Source organism: Dendropsophus ebraccatus, chromosome 8, assembly GCF_027789765.1.
Source record: "Dendropsophus ebraccatus isolate aDenEbr1 chromosome 8, aDenEbr1.pat, whole genome shotgun sequence".
Taxonomy (NCBI): domain Eukaryota; kingdom Metazoa; phylum Chordata; class Amphibia; order Anura; family Hylidae; genus Dendropsophus; species Dendropsophus ebraccatus.
In genome coordinates this window covers 33,692,339-33,711,730 of record NC_091461.1, presented here as the reverse complement: position 1 = coordinate 33,711,730, position 19,392 = coordinate 33,692,339, and the positions used below count along the sequence as shown (strand labels likewise).

The 19,392-nt window shown below is 43.6% G+C and overlaps 1 protein-coding gene across 3 annotated transcripts in view; it reads left to right on the top strand.

Annotated features, from left to right (window-relative positions):
* ADGRA1 (adhesion G protein-coupled receptor A1) overlaps positions 1–19,392 on the top strand; it is a 396,447-nt gene that overhangs the window by 338,618 nt on the left and 38,437 nt on the right. For all 3 annotated transcript variants that reach the window (XM_069980134.1, XM_069980135.1, XM_069980133.1), the window contains one exon: positions 11,391–11,536. In XM_069980134.1, coding sequence (XP_069836235.1) covers positions 11,391–11,536 — 146 coding nt within the window. The remainder of the gene's footprint in view (positions 1–11,390; positions 11,537–19,392) is intronic.

Below are 19,392 nucleotides of genomic sequence, written 5' to 3'. Positions count from 1 at the left end.
GTTTTCAATCCACTCCTGGTTTTGGTTGCTATGAGGACCTGACTTGAGGACCAAATACTGCCTGAAGTATACAGTGTGTGAACCCAGCCTAAATGTATTAAAAAACACAAGAAACACTGCATTTTCTCCCTTAACCCTATAAAGATCAGTTATTTTTGTACTCAAGGACAAAAACTTTTTTATTTTCTTTCAAAAAAAAATTTCAATAATGATTTTTTTTTTTTTGTAAGACTTTATGTAGTGCTTTACTTATTATTTATGCCACATTTTGGTACATATATATATATATATATATATATATATATATATATCACATATATATATATATATATATATATATATCAGTGTATTTTTTTATGTTATTTGTTGTATTTGTTAAAGGAGAAGTCCAGCGAAAAAATTTTATTTAAGTATTGTATTGCCCCCCAAAAGTTATACAAATCACCAATATACACTTATTACGGGAAATGCTTATAAAGAGTTTTTTTCCTTGCACTTACTACTGCATCAAGGCTTCACTTCCTGGATAAAATGGTGATGTCACTTCCTGGATAATATGGTGATGTCACTTCCTAGATAACATGGTGATGTCACTACCCGACTCCCAGAGCTGTGTGGACTGTGGCCGCTGGAAAGGATGATGGCAGAGTGTCCCTCAGTGTCCCTCCAGTGCCCTGTGTCCCTCAGTGTCCCTCCAGTGCCCTGTGTCCCTCAGTGTCCCTCTGCTATCATCCTCTCCAGCAGCCACAGCCCGCACAGCTCTGGGAGTCGGATAGTGACATCACCATTTTATCCAGGAAGTGACATCACCATGTTATCCAGGAAGTGAAGCCTTGATGTAGTAGTAAGTGCAGGGAAAAAAAGCACTTTATAAGCATTTCCTGTAATAAGTGTATATTGGGGATTTGTATAACTTTTGGGGGGAAATACAAAACTTAAATAAAAAATTTCGCCCGACTTCTTTAAGTTGTACTTTTCTAAAATACAGGAAAAAAAAGCAATTACTGCAGTACTGGCTGGATCATCTTCACTACTAATGATTCCAATGTGCGCCCGCATCCGAATTTCCTGCTGCACACAATGGAGTGTGTGCGGCCGGAGCCGCACACTTCATTGTGTGAACTGACAGATTCTCTCACATGTCAGTTTTTTGCATGGCTTCTAGCGATGCTGGCCGGAGTGTATACTATGGGGGAAAGTTATCAAGCAAAAAAGTTGTATTTCTTGGCGTAAAACGGCCAGATGCGAATTAATTTATTTGCAAATGGACGTATTACAAATAAAATATTTGCATCTGGCCATTTTACGCCACCTTCGCCAGTGCGGCGGGGTGGGGTTGTGGAGGGGGCGGGATGGGGGGGGGTTGCAGACTCTGGGTCCGCTGCATTTATAATTTTTCGCAACAAAAAGGATACTGAAACCTACGCCAGCTCCGAGATTTTCGCACGGACTGGCTCCGTAAAATCGGGATTTATGTAGAGGCAATGCGCCTCTACATAAACCCCCTGAGCTCCGGAGCTGCGGGGACATTTTTACGCCCAGCGTAAAAAACGCCGTACTTAATAAATGTCCCCCTATGTGTATACACTCTGGACAAGATTATGAGACCAAAAAAATCACAATTCTGCCATTTTTTTTTTTTTTTTTTTTTTTTTTAGTTTTTATGTTTATGCAATTCACTGCATTGTTTTGATCACATTTTATTTTAACAGTGCAGACATTTCCATGGTCAGCGATATCACGTATGTTTGTTTGTTTTTTACCGTTTTTATTTTAAAAATGGGAAAGGTGGGGTTTGAGTTCTAACCATTGGATCAATTTATTTTTATACATTTTTGTAATCCCCACCTAAGGTTTTAGGAGGCATATTAAAGGAGTTATCCAGTACCACTTGTCTCCAGTTTGGGTGGTGTTTTGCAACTAAGGGCTAGTGCACATGTCTGCAAAAACCCGCCTGTGCAGGGATGGTGTCCTGCAGAGTGGACCTTGAAGCTTCCAGCATCATGATTAATTGTGGGGTGTGTTAGTACACAAACGTGAATTTTCAAACAGTATCAGAGCTCCTGACATCATAATGCTTGGAGCTCCAAGGTCTATTACGCAGGACACCATCCGTGCACTGACGGGTTTTTGCATTAGCCTTTAGTTCTATTGAGGTGAATGAAGCTTAATTGAAAACCAACCAAACTGGAGACAAGAGTGGTGCTGTCTCTGGAAGAAAGTAGCCATGTTTTTCTAACACTGAATAACCCATTTAAAGGGTTTGTCCAGTGCTAAAAAAACATGGAGTCCTGGAAAACATAGATACAGCTATAGGCCATAGGCTGTATCTACGCTGACTCCCTAGGGCTGCATCCAACTTCTTCAGCCACCAGTATTCAATGCCGAATGATCAGACTCGAGCATGCTCAAGTTGCGCTCATCTCTATTGATCAATTTAAAAAGTGATTATTGGATGTACTTAGCCAACTATCCGCTATTATGGCTGATAATCGTTTCATGTAATAATAGGCAACAGTCCACAAAAACGATGTCGGTTGATCGTTGTCTTTCAACATCTTTCAACATGTTGAAAGAATAACAACGATGGCAGCGATCTGCTGCTGTTGCCGCATGTAATAGGTGTGACCAGGGCTGGACTGGGACTTAAAATCAGCCCTGGCAATCAAACCCCAGCCGCCCACACACCATATCATGGTATATTAATTCTGCTTCATTTAGCCATGTCCCCCACTACTCCCTTAAAGGGAACCAATCAGCCAACGGAGAAAATGACTTTTATTCCCTGGCTCGTGACTAGATACAAGCGGGGAAGTAGTCATGGTGGTCGGCTCCCCACTTGTATCGTATTCACTGCGCTCTGCCTGTCAGCTCTGCCAGTAACGGGCCTCTCTGCCTGTCAATCATCCCCTCTAAGAGCGCTGACAGGCAGAGCGCAGTGACTAGATACGAGCGGGGAGCCGCCCACCATGACTACTTCCCCGCTTGTATCTAGTCACGAGCCGGGGAATAAAAGTCATTTTCTCCGTTATAAAGCACCTGCTGCGCCCGCGGCCGGTACGTGCAGGGACCGCTCCAGGTGCTTTATACAATGCTCAAGGGAACCATATCAGCTCAAACGGGCTGATTGGTTCCCTTTAAACATGTGAACCCCACCATCAGCACCTAAAAATAATGCTATAACATGATCTGCTGTGGATTTGATGCGACATATTTATGTGTATTACAGCTCAGTTCCATTGAAGTGAATGGAGCCGAGTTTTAATACCTCACATAACCTGAAGACAGGGTGGTGCTGTTTTTGGACAAAAGTTACTATATTTTTTTTTTAATCCCTTTTATCCTGACTATGTCTGCACACTATATAATGGCGGTAAAAGTAGTAAGGTTTTAATTATTAAAATGTGTCTGCTGGTTGTGATCTCATGTGTAATCAAAGCTACATGGTAAGCTGGTAGATAGGAGATAGATAGCCATTTCCTACTATCTATCTATCTATCTATCTATCTATCTATCTATCTCCTATCTATCTATCTATCTATCTATCTATCTATCTAGAACTTTCTGTGCATGATAATACAGTCATAGTTAATAACACCAGTAAGCAAATATTATCACCATACTGTACACGTTACTGCCATACTGTTACTAAGCAAACCCACCAATATTGCCAATACTACCAGTATATATGCAACAAATAATATCACCACACCATGAGCACTGCCATTACTACCACACCATGAGCACTGCCATTACCACCACGCCATGAGCACTGCCATTACTACCACACCATGAGCACTGCCATTACCACCACACCATGAGCACTGCCATTACCACCACGCCATGAGTACTGCCATTACCACCACACCATGAGCACTGCCATTACCACCACATAATGACTAATACCGCTACACTGTGACTGAATATAATCCACTATATAAAACACTAATATTACCAATAATACCAGAATACACAGGACGAGTAATACCATCACACCATGCCCACTACCCTCAGCATACGGTGACTGGATACCATCACACCATGCCCACTACTCTCAGCATACAGTGACTGGATAATACCACTATACTGGCACCAAATAACAACCACTATATAAAGACCAATATTCTCCCAAAGCAGTGACCAGAGAACACAGGTGTCACACTCCGGCCCTCCAGCTGTTACAAAACTACAAATCCCATCATGCCTGGACAGCTAAAGCATGATGGGAATTGTAGTTTTGCAAAACCTGGAGGGACGGGTTTGACACCCCGGATACAGAGGTAGATCCCAGCTGTATAAAGGTTCTGCAGACCTGATAAGTGATTATAAAGCAGATACATCCTGTGACTTACAGTAGACGTCTTCTCTGCATGAAGAGACGTCCACTTTTCTTTTCTTCTCCATCTGGCTCCGACCATCATGAAGGCTTCTCTGGCCATGACTCCTCTCCACGGGATCTGCCAGACAGCCATTTTACGCTTCTTGCTCCAGCAACATTTTCCTCTATACATCCTCATCTATACATCCCTCCATATATACTAGCCTCCCCTCCCCCGCTGCACATCTCTCCATATAGAATAGCCCCCCTGCTGTACATCCCCCGATATAGAATAGCCCCCCTGAGCATCCCCCATATAGAATAGCCCCCCTGTGCATCCCCCCATATAGAATAGCCCCTTCTGCATCCCCAATATAGAATAGCCCCCCTGAGCATCCCCCCATATAGAATAGCCCCCCTGTGCATCCCCCCATATAGAATAGCCCCTTCTGCATCCCCAATATAGAATAGCCCCCCTGAGCATCCCCCAATATAGAATAGCCCCCCCCTGCATCCCCCAATATAGAATAGCCCCCTGCATCCCCCAATATAGAATAGTCCCCCTGCATTCCCCAATATAGAATAGCCCCCCCTGTGCATCCCCCAATATAGAATAGCCCCCCATGTGAATCATCCCAATATAGAATAGCCCCCCCCTGCATCCCCCAATATAGAATAGCCCCCTGCATTCCCCAATATAGAATAGCCCCTGCATCCCCTCCCATATAGAATAGCCCCCGTGCATCCCCCCAATATAGAATAGCCCCCCTGTGCATCCCCCAATATAGAATAGCCTCCCCTGTGCATCCCCCCAATTTAGAATACCCCCCCTGTGCATCCCCCAATATAGAATAGCCCCCCCCTGTGTATCCCCCCAATATAGAATAGCCTCCCCTGTGCATCCCCAATATAGAATAGCCCCCCCTGTGCATCCCCCCCAATATAGAATAGCCCCCCCTGTGCATCCCCCCAATATAGAATAGCCTCCCCTGTGCATCCCCAATATAGAATAGCCCCCCCTGTGCATCCCCCCCAATATAGAATAGCCTCCCCTGTGCATCCCCAATATAGAATAGCCCCCCCTGTGCATCTCCACCAATATAGAATAGCCCCCCCTGCATCCCCCAATATAGAATAGCCCCCTGCATTCCCCAATATAGAATAGCCTTTGCATCCCCTCCCATATAGAATAGCCCCCCTGCATCCCCCCAATATAAAATAGCCCCCCCTGTGCATCCCCAATATAGAATAGCCCTCCCCGTGCATCCCCCCCCAATATAGAATAGCCCCCCCTCCCCCAATATAGAATAGCCTCCCCCCCACCATGGCCACATGTGAAGGGGTTAAAGAAAAAAAAAAAAAAAAACACATTCTCACCTGTCACCTCGCTCCCGGCAGCTTCTTCCTCCCGATCCCGGATCTTCAGTCTGCAGATCGGCGGCGTCTCTCCTCACAGGTCCTCAGCGGCGCGCCAGGGAAGTGACGTCAGCCGCCGGGGTCCTGTCAGAGGTGCCTGCAGACGTGCCTGCGCGCGGCACGTCTGCAGCCCCGGGCCGGCCCTGACACCTTCCAGCTAGGAAGACTGGCCGGCCACAGGAGTGACTGGCAGAGCCGGGGGCCAATGGCTCCCTGGCTCTGTCAGTCAGAGGCAGAGTGCGGCCGCTGCAAACTGTGAGCGTTCATCTTGAACGCTCACAGTTAAAGGGCCAGGGCACCAGCCCTCTGCAGAGGCTGAATGAATAGCGCAGCGGCCGGCTGCGCTATTCTTGCAGCCACTGCTGAGGGCCGGTGCACATGGGGGCCAGCACCGGCGGCCCCCGGATTGGCAATACTGGCAGCCCAGCGGGCATTTGCCCGCTTTGCCAGATTACTAATCCGGGCCTGGGTGTGACGTCAGCAGCCTGCACGCTATCTCCTATGGGCTCCTGGACAATCTAAAGATCGTCCGGGGAGCCCCTTCCACACCTCACCACCCCCTTCCCTTACCCGCTCGCTGGAGCCTGCAGCAAGTGAGGAACGAGGAGCTGGCTTGCTACCATTGATCGCCCTGTGTAATAGGGGCTAAACTCCTTCCATCAGCTGAAGGAAGGGAAAAAATAGAAAAGAAGACACTATTTTTTCTTCTGTTAGCCTGATAATTCACCTGTAGGTTCGCAGATCTTTAAAAACTCCTCGTACTTTTTAATACGTCAGGGCTTCCTTGTCAGGAGCTTTAAAGTAAATCATTTCCTCAGCAAGGACAGTCGGAGCTGTCATAAGGAGCTCATCTGTGTAGATGTTACAAAATACTTAACTACTGGAATAGAAGATTTATGCTTCCTGAATGTGACATGTCCTCATTATTATCCATTCAGATTTATGGATTTTATGTAACACTTTGGAACATTTTTCACCCATGACTCTTATTGTATTATAAGTACCTGACAGTGGTTAAGCTGACAACACATGCTTCTGCTATGTAAAATTCTTAGGATCTTGGCAAAATTTTCCTTTTAACCATTTCAAAAATTTGGATTCACAGTATTTAGGTGTCAACATTGGGACCAATTTCCTTTATTCGATCAACGACAATAACAACCCACTACCCTCACACTGGTTGGCTGGCGTCAAGGCATTTTTAAATTAGGGCACACTTGTCATTGGAGTTGATGCCGAACACCAAGTAACCATTGCGTCACCCTCAGTAGGCATGATTGACTGTGCGGGCACCAACTACATCATCCCCTTTTTCGTATAGGCCCATCAGGATAAAACTGCAGGGCACTGAGCACTGAACCACTATTTTTAGACCTTGGAATTTATTAATATCACTTGAGAACTGTAGTCAAAGAATCAGATGTTCCAGGCTTAAAACTGTCTTCCCATGTGTTTTCTTAAAAATTCAAAAGTTCTTCATTGTCTCTGTAAACAATTGTTTATCCTCTAAAAATATAAAAATATTGCCGTCTACCATCTCCAACAGTGTTCTGGCTACGTTCTGCTACTTAGTAAGCTGAAGAAACGCTCTGTACTGGTCTCGGTTAATTTAACACATTTGACAATCTTTAGTTTTTTTGTCCCGAATCCTTTTTACAGCTAAAAAATTTATGACAAAAATAAGTTGACACAATGCATTTAGTTTGACTCATCTTGCTGTAGGTATAACATGGTTTCAAGTTGTCATTTTATCATCTTTCACCTCATCAAACACACTAAAAATACACAATCTCTCATATTTGAGATCCATGCAGTTGGTGGTACGAATCCAGGGAATGTTAAGAATTTGGTTCACATTAAATAAATACATTAATACAGAGAGTATAATCTTCAGGTCTGTAATCCAATACTTGTCCCTAATAACAGCTAAGTAAATGCAAATATTCCGTGGCTGTTTTGGTTTACATCTATGGCTCTTTCATATCCTGGTTCAAAATCAAACTTGCCGTCATGTTCATGAACTATTCAAATATTTTATTTAATTTATAACCATCAAATTTGCTTTTAAAATAAACAAGAACCTTGAAGTTTTGAGACAAACATCCAAATAAAAAATAGTCTTTAGAGGGATGGTCCCCTCAGAGAAATTGGCCAGCATGTATAGGTAGATAGTAAGGTCCAACCATTAAACTCATTAAGTTCAACCTTTAGACCTATTGTGCTCATCCAGGGTAAAGCAAAAACCCTCATAAGGCTGATGCCAAAAGCCACATCACAGGGAGAAAAATTTCTTCTAGACTCCAATATCAGAATAAATCCCTGGATTCATGTCCTATCACATGAAATCTAGTGCCCTTATGATGTAATATTCATTGAAAATGCATAGTACATGATGGATCACAGAAAGTCTGGTCTAGATTTAATTAGAATATTGGGCAGGGGTGATTTTCGGCAGAGTTCTAGGGAGTGTGAGGATGAAAGTAGTAACATACTCTCACCTCCCCTGCTCCAGCACTGATGCTGGTATTCCGCAGCTCTGGTCCCTTGATCCCCAGCCGCATCTTGGTAAGAGAGGGGATCTGGGACGTGACATGCCAAGCTAGTCAGCGGCTGTCCCACCTCTGCCACTGACTGGCTGACTGGACCTGACACGCCACGTCCCAGATCCCAACTTAGACCCAAAATTGTCCGGGATCGGGGATTGGAGCCTCGGGATACTGGCATCAGTGCTAAAGCGGGGAAGGTGAGCGCATTTTACTTCTTTCGTCCTTCCCGGCACTCTGCCAAAAATCACCCCAGCCTGGAATTCTCCTTTAAAGGGGTTATCCAGCTCTGCAAAAACATGGCCACTTTCTTCCAGAGACAGCCTCACTCTTGTCTCCAGCTTAGGCGGGGTTTTGCTACTCAGTTCCAATGAAGTTATAGGATCTTAATGCACCTGAACTGAGACAAGGGTTGTGTTGTCTCTGAAAGAAAGTGGCCATGTTTTTGTAGCACCGGATAACTCTTTAAATGGTTGTCTTATTGAGAATATGAGAATATAGCATGTGCATGTTTGATTTACACAAGACAGTATAGGGTACAACAAATGTGTGGTATTTGATTTGCCACTTGTAACTGAAACTCTCATTTTTCATGACCACATTGGCCAGATTTGGTCATTTATGCCTACAGTGACCTGGTTTAGCTGTCAATGTCAGGATGACCAGGTTTGATTCTTAATCAGGTGTAGTTGTTAGTACTGTATGTATATTAACAAGGTTTAGTTCTCTACAGGAATAAGGTTTGGTTTTTCATGGCCATAGTGGCCATGTTGGTCTTCTATGGCATCTGCCTCCTAAGGGTTTTTGCCTTTCTCTGGATCAACACAGAGTTTCTGTAAGTTGAATTTGATGGACTCTTGTCTTTTTTCAACCTTATTAACTATGTTACTATGTCAATGATTACCATTTTAGATTTTTGAGTTCTGGGTTCTAGGGAAGCATGTGGTGTTGTCCTACCTGTCTTATCCTCTAACTGGCTGAGCAGGCAATTCAACATACCAACTCCAAAACTGGGCAAACTGTGCAGTAGGACTGGGGCTCTATAGTACCAGCAGTGTGGTGGAGCGAGGAAGGTGAGTATAGTACTCCCTGCAGTACCCCTCTGCCATGCTGCCCACAGATATGGCCTTATGTTCAGGCCCTCAGGCCCACCTAAAACATCTAGCACCTGTTAAGAGATTATATTTTAGGTGATTTGTTTTACCATGTCAAACACTACAAAAGCTGTGCTTGTACTCAACAAGGCTAAATATCTTAATACTTTACAAAAATTTCTCTGTGAGTCTCCAGCTATCCAGTGATGATCATAGTGGATTAGGTAATGGTCCAATGAATAAGTCTTTTTATGCATGTAATACAAAATGTAACTGATCAGTTCAGAATATAAAATAACATATTAATTTTACCCATTTCATAAAGCCAGATGCACATATAATAGGAATAAAAGAATATTGAGGATTGGCTAAAACTGTAATTGCAGTTTCCATGGCGATAGCTAACAATTATTCTCCGAGCGCAGATGTTAACATCCTGCCAGAACGGGTATTTTGATTTTCACACTAATAGCATTTATGAAAGTCATGACAACAGCTCGCAGATAGAACGGCTCATTGAGATGTACTGTGGGTAGAGCAGGTTCTATATGTAGGAGCCACTTGGAGGTTGTAGCATTTGCTGAGATAAATGTTATCACAATGGGTAAAATAAATGTAGGAAACACTTGAGTAGATGAGGGCCGTCAGTAAGAATCACAGCAAGGACAGTCGTACTTTACTCCAACCACTATAGATAAATATGGAACAAGAAAGTGATCAACACAAAATGTACACCCTAAAATTATTATTCTCTTTAAGGTTTCCTTATAAGCTGTTTAAAGGGAATATATTGCCTAGATCAAAGTCAGATAATGAACCATGTTTTTTTCCCCCTAATCTGTTTCTATGCTTGGCCTGTGACCTGTAAAGAGGTGATTCTGTAAGGAAAGGGGTAAGGGGTGTTTAACTTCACCTATTGTGAAAGGCCTGACCCCTTATTTTTTTATATACAAGTGTAACCTTTCACTGTAATCCTTTCTGTGATGATATTGAAGAGATTGCTGTAAAGTTTTTTCACTGAACAGAAAGTGACTGCTTATTATTAGGCTTAGTGGCCAGAATAGAAATTGCAAGATTTCAGCATATTTTTTTAAATCTATATAGAAAAATGGAGCATTAGAAAATTCATCCCCATATTAAAATTAACTTGAAGCGAAGGTGTCATCTGAAAATATTAAATTGTTTAAATCAAGTTCTTATATTACATATAATTTTGAAGGATTTTAAATTAAAGTGAATGTACCATCAGATAAATTGCTTTAAGTTTTTTACATGAATAGACCGACGCCAGTGTGAGGATGTCGGTGCTCTGGTACTTTTTGTGAACCACGGCCTGGTTCCCACGCATGGCGCTGGTCTATTCCTGGGCACCGCCGCAGCCTGAGGCACTGGAGGTGGGCCCTGCCGGTCCCCAGTGTGGCGAAACTCTTACCCTCTGTGACGTGGCTCCATTGATTCTAATTGAGCTGCATCACATAATGAAGGGGGTTTCATCACACTGGGGGTGGGCGAGCCCGCCTCCAGTGCTTCAGTCTGGGTCAGTGCCCTGGAATAGACTGGCACCATGCACGGTTATATAAAGAAAAAAGGGCCAAGGTACCAGCATACCTGCACTGGCACTGGTCTATTCATGTAAAAAAAAAACTAAAGCGATCTCATTTTCTATTTTACTATATTCATCGATATTTTATCCTAAAATCAGTTTTCATTCTAGCCACTAAGCCTAATAATTGTTTGGCTGTAGTCAGTAAAAGAAAATCTAGACCACATATTCACTTTAAATGCCCAGATGAACAATTCTGCTTACCATGGAATTTACATGTTTTTTTTTGGAAGTAACAGAAACACATCAGAAAGATTTCTGGTGATCCAGTGACACTGGTTGACTTCCTGATTCTTAGCTAATTATGAAATAATCTGTGAATCATGGTGTCTGTTCACATGTCATCCTTTCATGTGCTAATAGATTTTGCACTAATAGCTGGTTATGTAACTGTTTCCGGTCTCTGATTTCTCCAGGTTGGCATTGTCTTACATTACTCCAGTCTGTGCACAGTGTTGTGGATTGGTGTGACAGCGAGGAACATTTACAAGCAAGTTACAAGAAAACCTCCTCAAAACCAGAATAGTGACCAGCCTCAATTCCCAAAGCAACCTATGCTCAGGTATGACAGACGTTGTCCTGCTTACGCATTGTTTAAACTGTAGTCATTTGAAAATTATATTCTGTAATCTCTTAAAACCCACCCACACAATGAATCTAACAGTACCCCTATACTAGTTTTGTACATTCCAAGCCATAGTTCAAGCATGCACCTTCCAAATTTAGGACTAGGGGTCATCTAAGTAGCTGCTTAGATTTGGGCAAGTGAAGCCTACCTGCCCTGTTCTCCTCGTGGGTGGGGCCTCTGAACCATTTTTTGTTTCAATAGTTTTTATTGAACAGCATTTTTTTCAAATGTACCATTTCAAATAGTACATTTTTCTTACTACCTGGTCAGCCCCAGCACAGAGATAGCAGTGGCATGGTCCATTTTCCAAAACTACACCCGGTTCTCGTGATCAGTGCCGGTTCCTTCATGTACACCAGCCTGCTCTATGCACTGGAGATGCCCCTAGATTACCAACATCCCCTCTGTGATGTAGCCAGACTTGATTCCATTAAAGGCCGGTCACCGAGGGAAGGGGATATCCTCCTCTAGTGCATAGGGCAGGCTGATGCACATGAAGAAACCGGCACCGATCGCGGGAACTGGGCAGCGTTTTGAAGAATGAACCATGCCCCCAGGATCTCCGCTTCAGCGCCGACCAGGTAGTGAAAAAAAAATCACTACTCGAAATGGTAAGTGTGCTTTAAGATGTACTCACATATTGTCAACGATCAGGTGTTACCCCAGGCACATCAGTAAAGAAAAGGACATCCTGCTGTCACTTAAGGTATGTTCACACATGGCCAGCAATCCAAGGCTGAGGCCAGTGCTTTATAGGCTCAAATGGCGATTGTTGCGGGAACTATGGGCATGACAGGCAACCGTTATCCAACCTGATTACAAAATTTTTTTTCCTCCAGTCAGCATTTTTTGGAGCAGGCACAATTACACTGGAGGGAAAGATCAGCAGACATATGTTAACACAACCTCACTCACTTCCTTGACAGATGCACACAGGAGGATATAATTTGCAGCAGAAGGAAAATGACTGCAGACCTAACTAATATGGCATACTATTTAATTGACTTATTTTGTAACAAGATATCTTGTATTTTGACCTGTATAATTAAATGGAATTGAGCCAAGGGAAATGGTATTAAGTTATAGAGTTTATTTTCACCATAGGCTCACAGTAAGCATTGTAGGATGAAGTTAAGTGCCTGGCACAGAGTGGCACAAGTTTTTTTTGCGAAAAACCCAGGTGGATCTGTTTTTGAATGTAAACCAACAAACTATGTTTTTATCAAGGATATGGGCTTTTTTTTACAGCAAGATCGGCATAGCAGACTGTTCAGTCATTGCTGTCAAAATACCAGTAATTCTTAGATGATGAAGTAATGCCAAAATGTGCACTTAAAGGACAAAATAATAGAGTTTAAAGCAATGATCTATGTTCTGAAACTGCAGCCGTTGAGGAAACGACTGTGTTCAGCATAACCTAACAATTGCTGAGGATGACAATGTTATAAGAGTGGTATTTTAAAGGGAATCTGTCAGCTGTAATTTACATTCTAAACTGCTGTTAGGTCAAGGAGACACATGGTACCTTTTATATATCTGTCTTTGCTTCCAGAACGTAGAAAAATTATTTTATTCACCAGTTCAAAAAGGTTTTCTTGCAGGCTTTAAGACTAGAATCCACTCCCCAGCCATATCTCCGTAAAGGCCAATTTTGACAATGTACGTCTATAAGGCTACATTGTCGGGTTGTTGTTGCGCTCTCTCCCTGGCTCTATCTCCTGATCACAGCAGATCTTAGCAATGAGACCCACTGCCATCAATAATTTTTGCCATAGCTGATGACATCAAAGAAATTCGTAGTCCAATAGCATCACTGATGAAAGTAATCCAATGTTTATCCAGCCAAGTGCCATACAATGTTTCTATCTGTAATAGTCTTTCTCATTGAAGTTATGGTTCCCCTGATGGGATTGTGAACCCCCGACGTGCATCCTTTTGTCCTTCTGACCTATTTGAATATCCACTGATCTGTTGGACTCCTTGTATTGGCTGGAATGCCTGATGACATGTCAAAAGTTCTTTTTCATGACAGTTACCCTTTACGGGGAATCAGGGGCAGGTGAGTAAGTTTTTTTTTGTTTGTTTTTTCACCTTCAGCACAATTAAAAATATAAATAATTCCCCAGACAGTCCTTAGTACTTCAAGGACTCTGCAATGCACCAGATAAAATTTTTTACTACTTTTTGGAAACACAGACAAATATATATAAGGTACCATATGTCCCCTTACCCTAACAGCTATCTGGCCATGTCAGCAGTTTAGAACTTGAATTGCAGCTGACAGATTCAATTTAAATAATTGCAGGTGATGAGCCATAATCGCTCAGCCGGTACATACCTGCCACATTAGGATGTCATACGGGGCACATGCTGCTACAGAGAGTCAATGGTATGATTTTTTTTTTTTTTGCTGTTTCCAGAGGATTCTCTATTTGTTAACACACGGTTACAATTAACACACTGTGTGTACAGTATGTGTATGACAGTATACCATCTACAATCTACATACTGTATGTACAAGGAAAGAAAACTGAGCAGAAACGATTTCTACAGTCTCTACCGTATGGGAGGAATGATTGAGTTAACTTTGCCTTTGTGAAGTTAATTACTTTTCCTCTGGCTTAGTGTATTGGACCCGACTTATCAGATTGCTAGACGCTACAGCTACACGCACTTCTGCTGTGCGCTAATTGTACACAGCATTAAATCTTTCTGATAGAGCTTCATAGTTAAGCTGAAGAGACATGATTAAATGTGACTGCCCAGTGACCAAGTGGGCTGAGGAAGTTAATGTGCCATGTAACACGAGCTGAGCTGGGTTTTATGTGTCTTTATGCAGTACATTTCTATACCTGTACCAGCAAACTCCAGGTTCCTTATTCTACATTCAGATAACACATATATCAAATAGAAGCCCAACCACCCCATAGAATATTTATGTTTTATTATGTAATAGCAATGGTTATAGATAAAATTACAGCTCTTAGAGGGGTTTATGTTACACATGGCTTATTGTTAGGATGTGCAATAAATGGCTGAATAATGGTAGTCCCGGCCAATAGGTCCGCCATTAAGAATGTAAAATAGACATGTCATTCCATGACGTACCCTGCGGCAACAATTCTGGTTGGCTGTGCTTGACTTCTTGATAATGAACCGTGTCTCGTCCTTATCGTTTAGTAGGGGTCCACCTGGACTCTGTAGCCTTCCCACATAAGGAGATCAGTACTACTACAGTAATATATATATATATATATATATATATATATATATATATATATATATATCTCCATAGCTCTACTATTGACTAGTTCTGCCTAGCTTTGTCTACTTTTCTGCAATAATGTTGTTAGTCCTGGACCAATAAAATAACTCAGACTAGCACTTGGAGTGGTCAAATGCAGAACTTCTCAGCCTTATTTTACTGTTAGAGATGAGCGAACTGGGCTGCTGAAGTTGGATAAAGCTCTAAGGTTGTCTGGAAAACATGGATACAGCCAATGACTATATCCATGTTTTCCACATAGCCTTAGGGCTTTATCCAACTTCAGCAGCCACCGCTAATCAAATGCCGAATGTGTGGGTTCGGATCGATTTGAGCATGCTCCAGGTTTGCTCATCTCTATTTACTAACCATATAGCCTGATTCCAATGTCACAGTAAATTAAGTGATGGAGAATTTTCTATATATGATTTGGGTAATTTCTACCTCTTTTCATGCATGTTCATTGGATCACTGTCCCTGCAATTTTGTAGATTACAGAACTCGCTGGAAGCTGCAACATTTTTTTTTCTTTTACTGTAACTTGCTGTCCAGAGCTCATTTTGTTTGGATGATAGTCATAAGATCAAAGGGTCCAGCCTGTACAAATGATGGCCTATCCTGTCCAACTCTCAGCACCTCTACCCACTAGCTATTTCAAGGGGTAGAGGAGTCCTGCAGCTTATTCATTGTTTACCTATACTCATACTTGCATTGTCACACTATTTATAACGCTTCTGGAAAGAATGGGGGCATTGCCCCGTTCCCTTAAATGGGATTACTATGTAGTTACTAACACTGTTGCTACAAATATTGGTGGTCTATCTAAGCTCCTATACTTGCCATCACCTAATTGGACCATTGGCTACCTTGGCACTCTACTAAGTGGTCTGATATTAGGGTCCTATTCCACGGGCCGAGGAGGGCCCGATCAACGATGTAAATGAGCGGCGATCTGCTAGATCGCCGCTCGTTTACTGGGCCTATTCCACGGCCCAATGATCGTTGAGCGAGGGCTGCAAGGACATTGTTACCGATGCCCTTGCAGCCCTTGCAGCATCATACGTTACCTGTCCAGGCTTCTTCTCCGCGCTGTCTTCATCCCCGAGTCCTGCGCTCTCTATCTTCAGAATGGCCGGTCAACTGACAGGCCACACTCAGCCAATCACAGGCCGCATCGGTCCCAGCCTGTGATTGGCTGAGCGCTCCGTCAGCTGACCGGCTATTCTGAAGATAGAGAGCGCGGGACCCAGGGATGAAGACAGCGCGGAGAAGAAGCCTGGACAGGTAATGTATGATGCTGCTGCTTGTCAAATCGTCGGTCGCCCGCCGCGCACTGCTATTCAACTGTAGCGATGCGTGGTGGGGGAACGATGATTTTACGCCTGGCCCTTTATGAACGATCAGCCGATGACACGATCATCAGCTGATCGTTCTCTCTATTTCACCGAACGATAATCGGCCAAATCGGGCGAAATGGGGCCGATCCGGCCGATTATCGTTACTGTGGAATAGGGCCCTTAGAGACAGGTGTCCAGAATGCCACACTGTCAAAGGACCATATGTAGAGGGTCAAGCTTCTTCTGTCTGGCTTAAGATAGAGTTTACCTTGCTTAGAGCATTGAGGAGTGCAGTACAATACCGATGGTACAATACCAACTGTTATCTGTTGATCACAGCAGATCCCAGCAGTGATCAGGAGATATAGCCAGGGGGGCAGCATACCATCCTCTCCTTAGGTGTATCTTCATAACGGTTTATTCAGTCTACCCTATGAGACTGCATGGTCAGAATTAGTGGCCGGCTTCTCTTTGTGACTATATCTCCTGATCACTGCTGAAACCCTCTGTGGTCAACAACTTTTAACATTTCTGATGACATGTCAAAAGTAATATTTGATGACAGCGACTCTTTAAGGTTTGTGACCCTGATTCATTAAAGGTTGTAAAATAGTTTAAAAAAAAAGTGTAAACTGTGCATAGCAACCAATCACAGCTCAGAGCACTACAGAACCCATGTCCTCCACTAGCTATGCATAGCAACTAGAGATGAGTGAACCTTGAGCATGCTCGAGTCGATCCGAACCCGAACGTTCGGTATTTGATTAGCAGTGGCTGCTGAAGTTGGATAAAGCTCTAAGGTTATCTGGAAAACATGGATACAGCCAATGACTATATCCATGTTTTCCACATAGCCTTAGGGCTTTATCCAACTTCAGCAGCCACCGCTAATCAAATGCTGAACGATCAGGTTTGGATGGACTCGAGCATGCTCCAGGTTCGCTCATCTCTAATAGCAACCAATAGCAGCCCAGAGCACTACAGAGCACCTGCCCCCCACTAGCTATGCATAGCAACCAATCACAGCTCAGAACACTACAGAACCAGGGGTGGATTAACTTTACCATAGGCCCCGAGCTGTTCACCAAGCCTGGGCCCCCCACCCCACTGTAACTATTGCAGCACTAGCCTGGTGCTCATAGTACAGGATAGATAATGTCATGATGTCCTGATTTGTGCAAAATTGCGATAAAAAAAACTGTTATTTTTTGCAAATCATGGCAGAAGTGTAGCCAGGAGACAGTACACCACTGAAAGGATAAGTCTTTTTGGGTGGTCATGGGCCCCCCAGGAGCTCAGGGCCCTGGGCTGCCGCCCAAAACGCCCCTATTATAATCCACTACCGTACAGAACCCATGTCCCCATAAGAGCTAAATAAAGCGTATCACCTGTAACATTTCTATATCTAGAAGCTGTATAACACATGTCAGACTTTTCCCATTACCATCTACTCAGCCCTGCTCAGTATTTACACAATTTATAATGAAACGCGCCGGAAACAAACAGAGCAGATAGATCTATGTGCCCAATGTGTAAGGTGGATTAGGTTTTTTATGCACCCTCGGGTCTGTGAATAAACAGAAAATCCCATAGGTATTGCTAAAAGAAATCTGTATTTGCTGTTTGTTATTATGCAGCTGGAAATTATCTCTACCGCTCCAAAAACATGCAACCCAAGAACACCATTCACAACATGCTCTGACAACGTGAGAATGCAAAGGGGGAAGCCACATACTTTATTCTGCTGGAAAAATCTATTTACACTTGATGCATACTCATTATTACGGGGTATTCACAACTGTTTGGGGGGGAGGGGGACTGAAGTTAGAATTAGCAGGAGAAAAAAATTAGATTCTTCCATCTTAAAGGAACATCTGCACCGTGTTATGCATAGTGCAGGGTCTTCAGGGGTTGGACATGATTGTGCTCCTTTAACTGTGTCAGGCACCATTCCCTCGGGTCCTATACTAAGCCTAATATAATCTATCAATTTTTCCTTTAACATTAATAAAGGATTGGTTGATCTTGATTTTTATACTTTTTTCACACTTTTTCTTGGGAAACATTGCGCCAAAGCAAACTTTCCGTAAGTTTTCTCCAGTGAAGTTTTTAACGGGTTTCGATGAATTACCATTGTAGCAGAAAGCCTAACAAAAGCCTCGGGCCTCTGCTTATTAGTCTGTGCTTAGTTGTGACTGCAGCTTTAGGTGCCCTATTTGGGGGAGGGAAAAAAAAGTTTTAAAAAAAGTTTAATTTAAAGGGTATCTGTCAATTAGCATCAGCATCATTGAAGTTATGGTTCTTTCAGGGTTAATATGCTTTTAATCTCCCCAAGTGGACAATAAAAGGGACATAGTGGGGCAATGTCTATAGGTGCTAGAAAATTCCTACTCTTCCTGGCCTGCTCCTCCATCTGTGACTGAGACGAGAGTCTCTGAGAAATCCTACGCATGTGTTGTGTAATGTAATAGCATACCAGCAACACAGTATGGAAGTATATGGTAGGTACCTGCGCTAGATTTCATGCTGAGGGGAGGACAGAGGAGTGGAGACAGAGTGAACTAGGAGGTCCTGTTTGAGACCTGTTTGCCATGCTCCCTCTCCCTGCGTTTTTTAATGAAAAGATTCTGAAATAAAAGAAGAGTTCACATACGTGGGTGCAGGCCCGCTTCTGCCATGAGGCGGAATGAGTATTCCGCCTCAGGCGGCAGATTATGAGGTCCTGCAGGGGGCGGCAGAACGTTCCCCCTGCTGTCATTTTTGTTAAGATTCACCTAACAAAAATGACAGCAGCCGCTCATCTGTCCCACCGCCCACGCTCACCGCTGTGCCGCCGGGCTCCCGCGACCGCAACGTCACCCAGCAGCTCTCCTCGCCGCTGTGGTGAGTGCCTGGGGTCAAAGGGGGTCGCTTTGTGGTGATCGGGTCTCCGGGAGGGATCTCCGCAGGTCAAGGCGATCTCCCATTAGGGGTGGCAGCAGCAGCAACGGGAGGGAGCACCAGAGCAGTCCAGTCCAGATGCAGGGAGGTGAGCCCTAGTTGCTCACGCTGTGGCGATCGGGTCTCCGGCGGCAGGGGGGGGGGGTGTGGGGGGGTCCTGTGTGTTAGGCTTGCTACGAGGGAGGGGGTGTTCGGGCACTAGCGAGAGGACCGGCCGCCTGAGGTTTGCCTCAAGCGACAGAGACCCC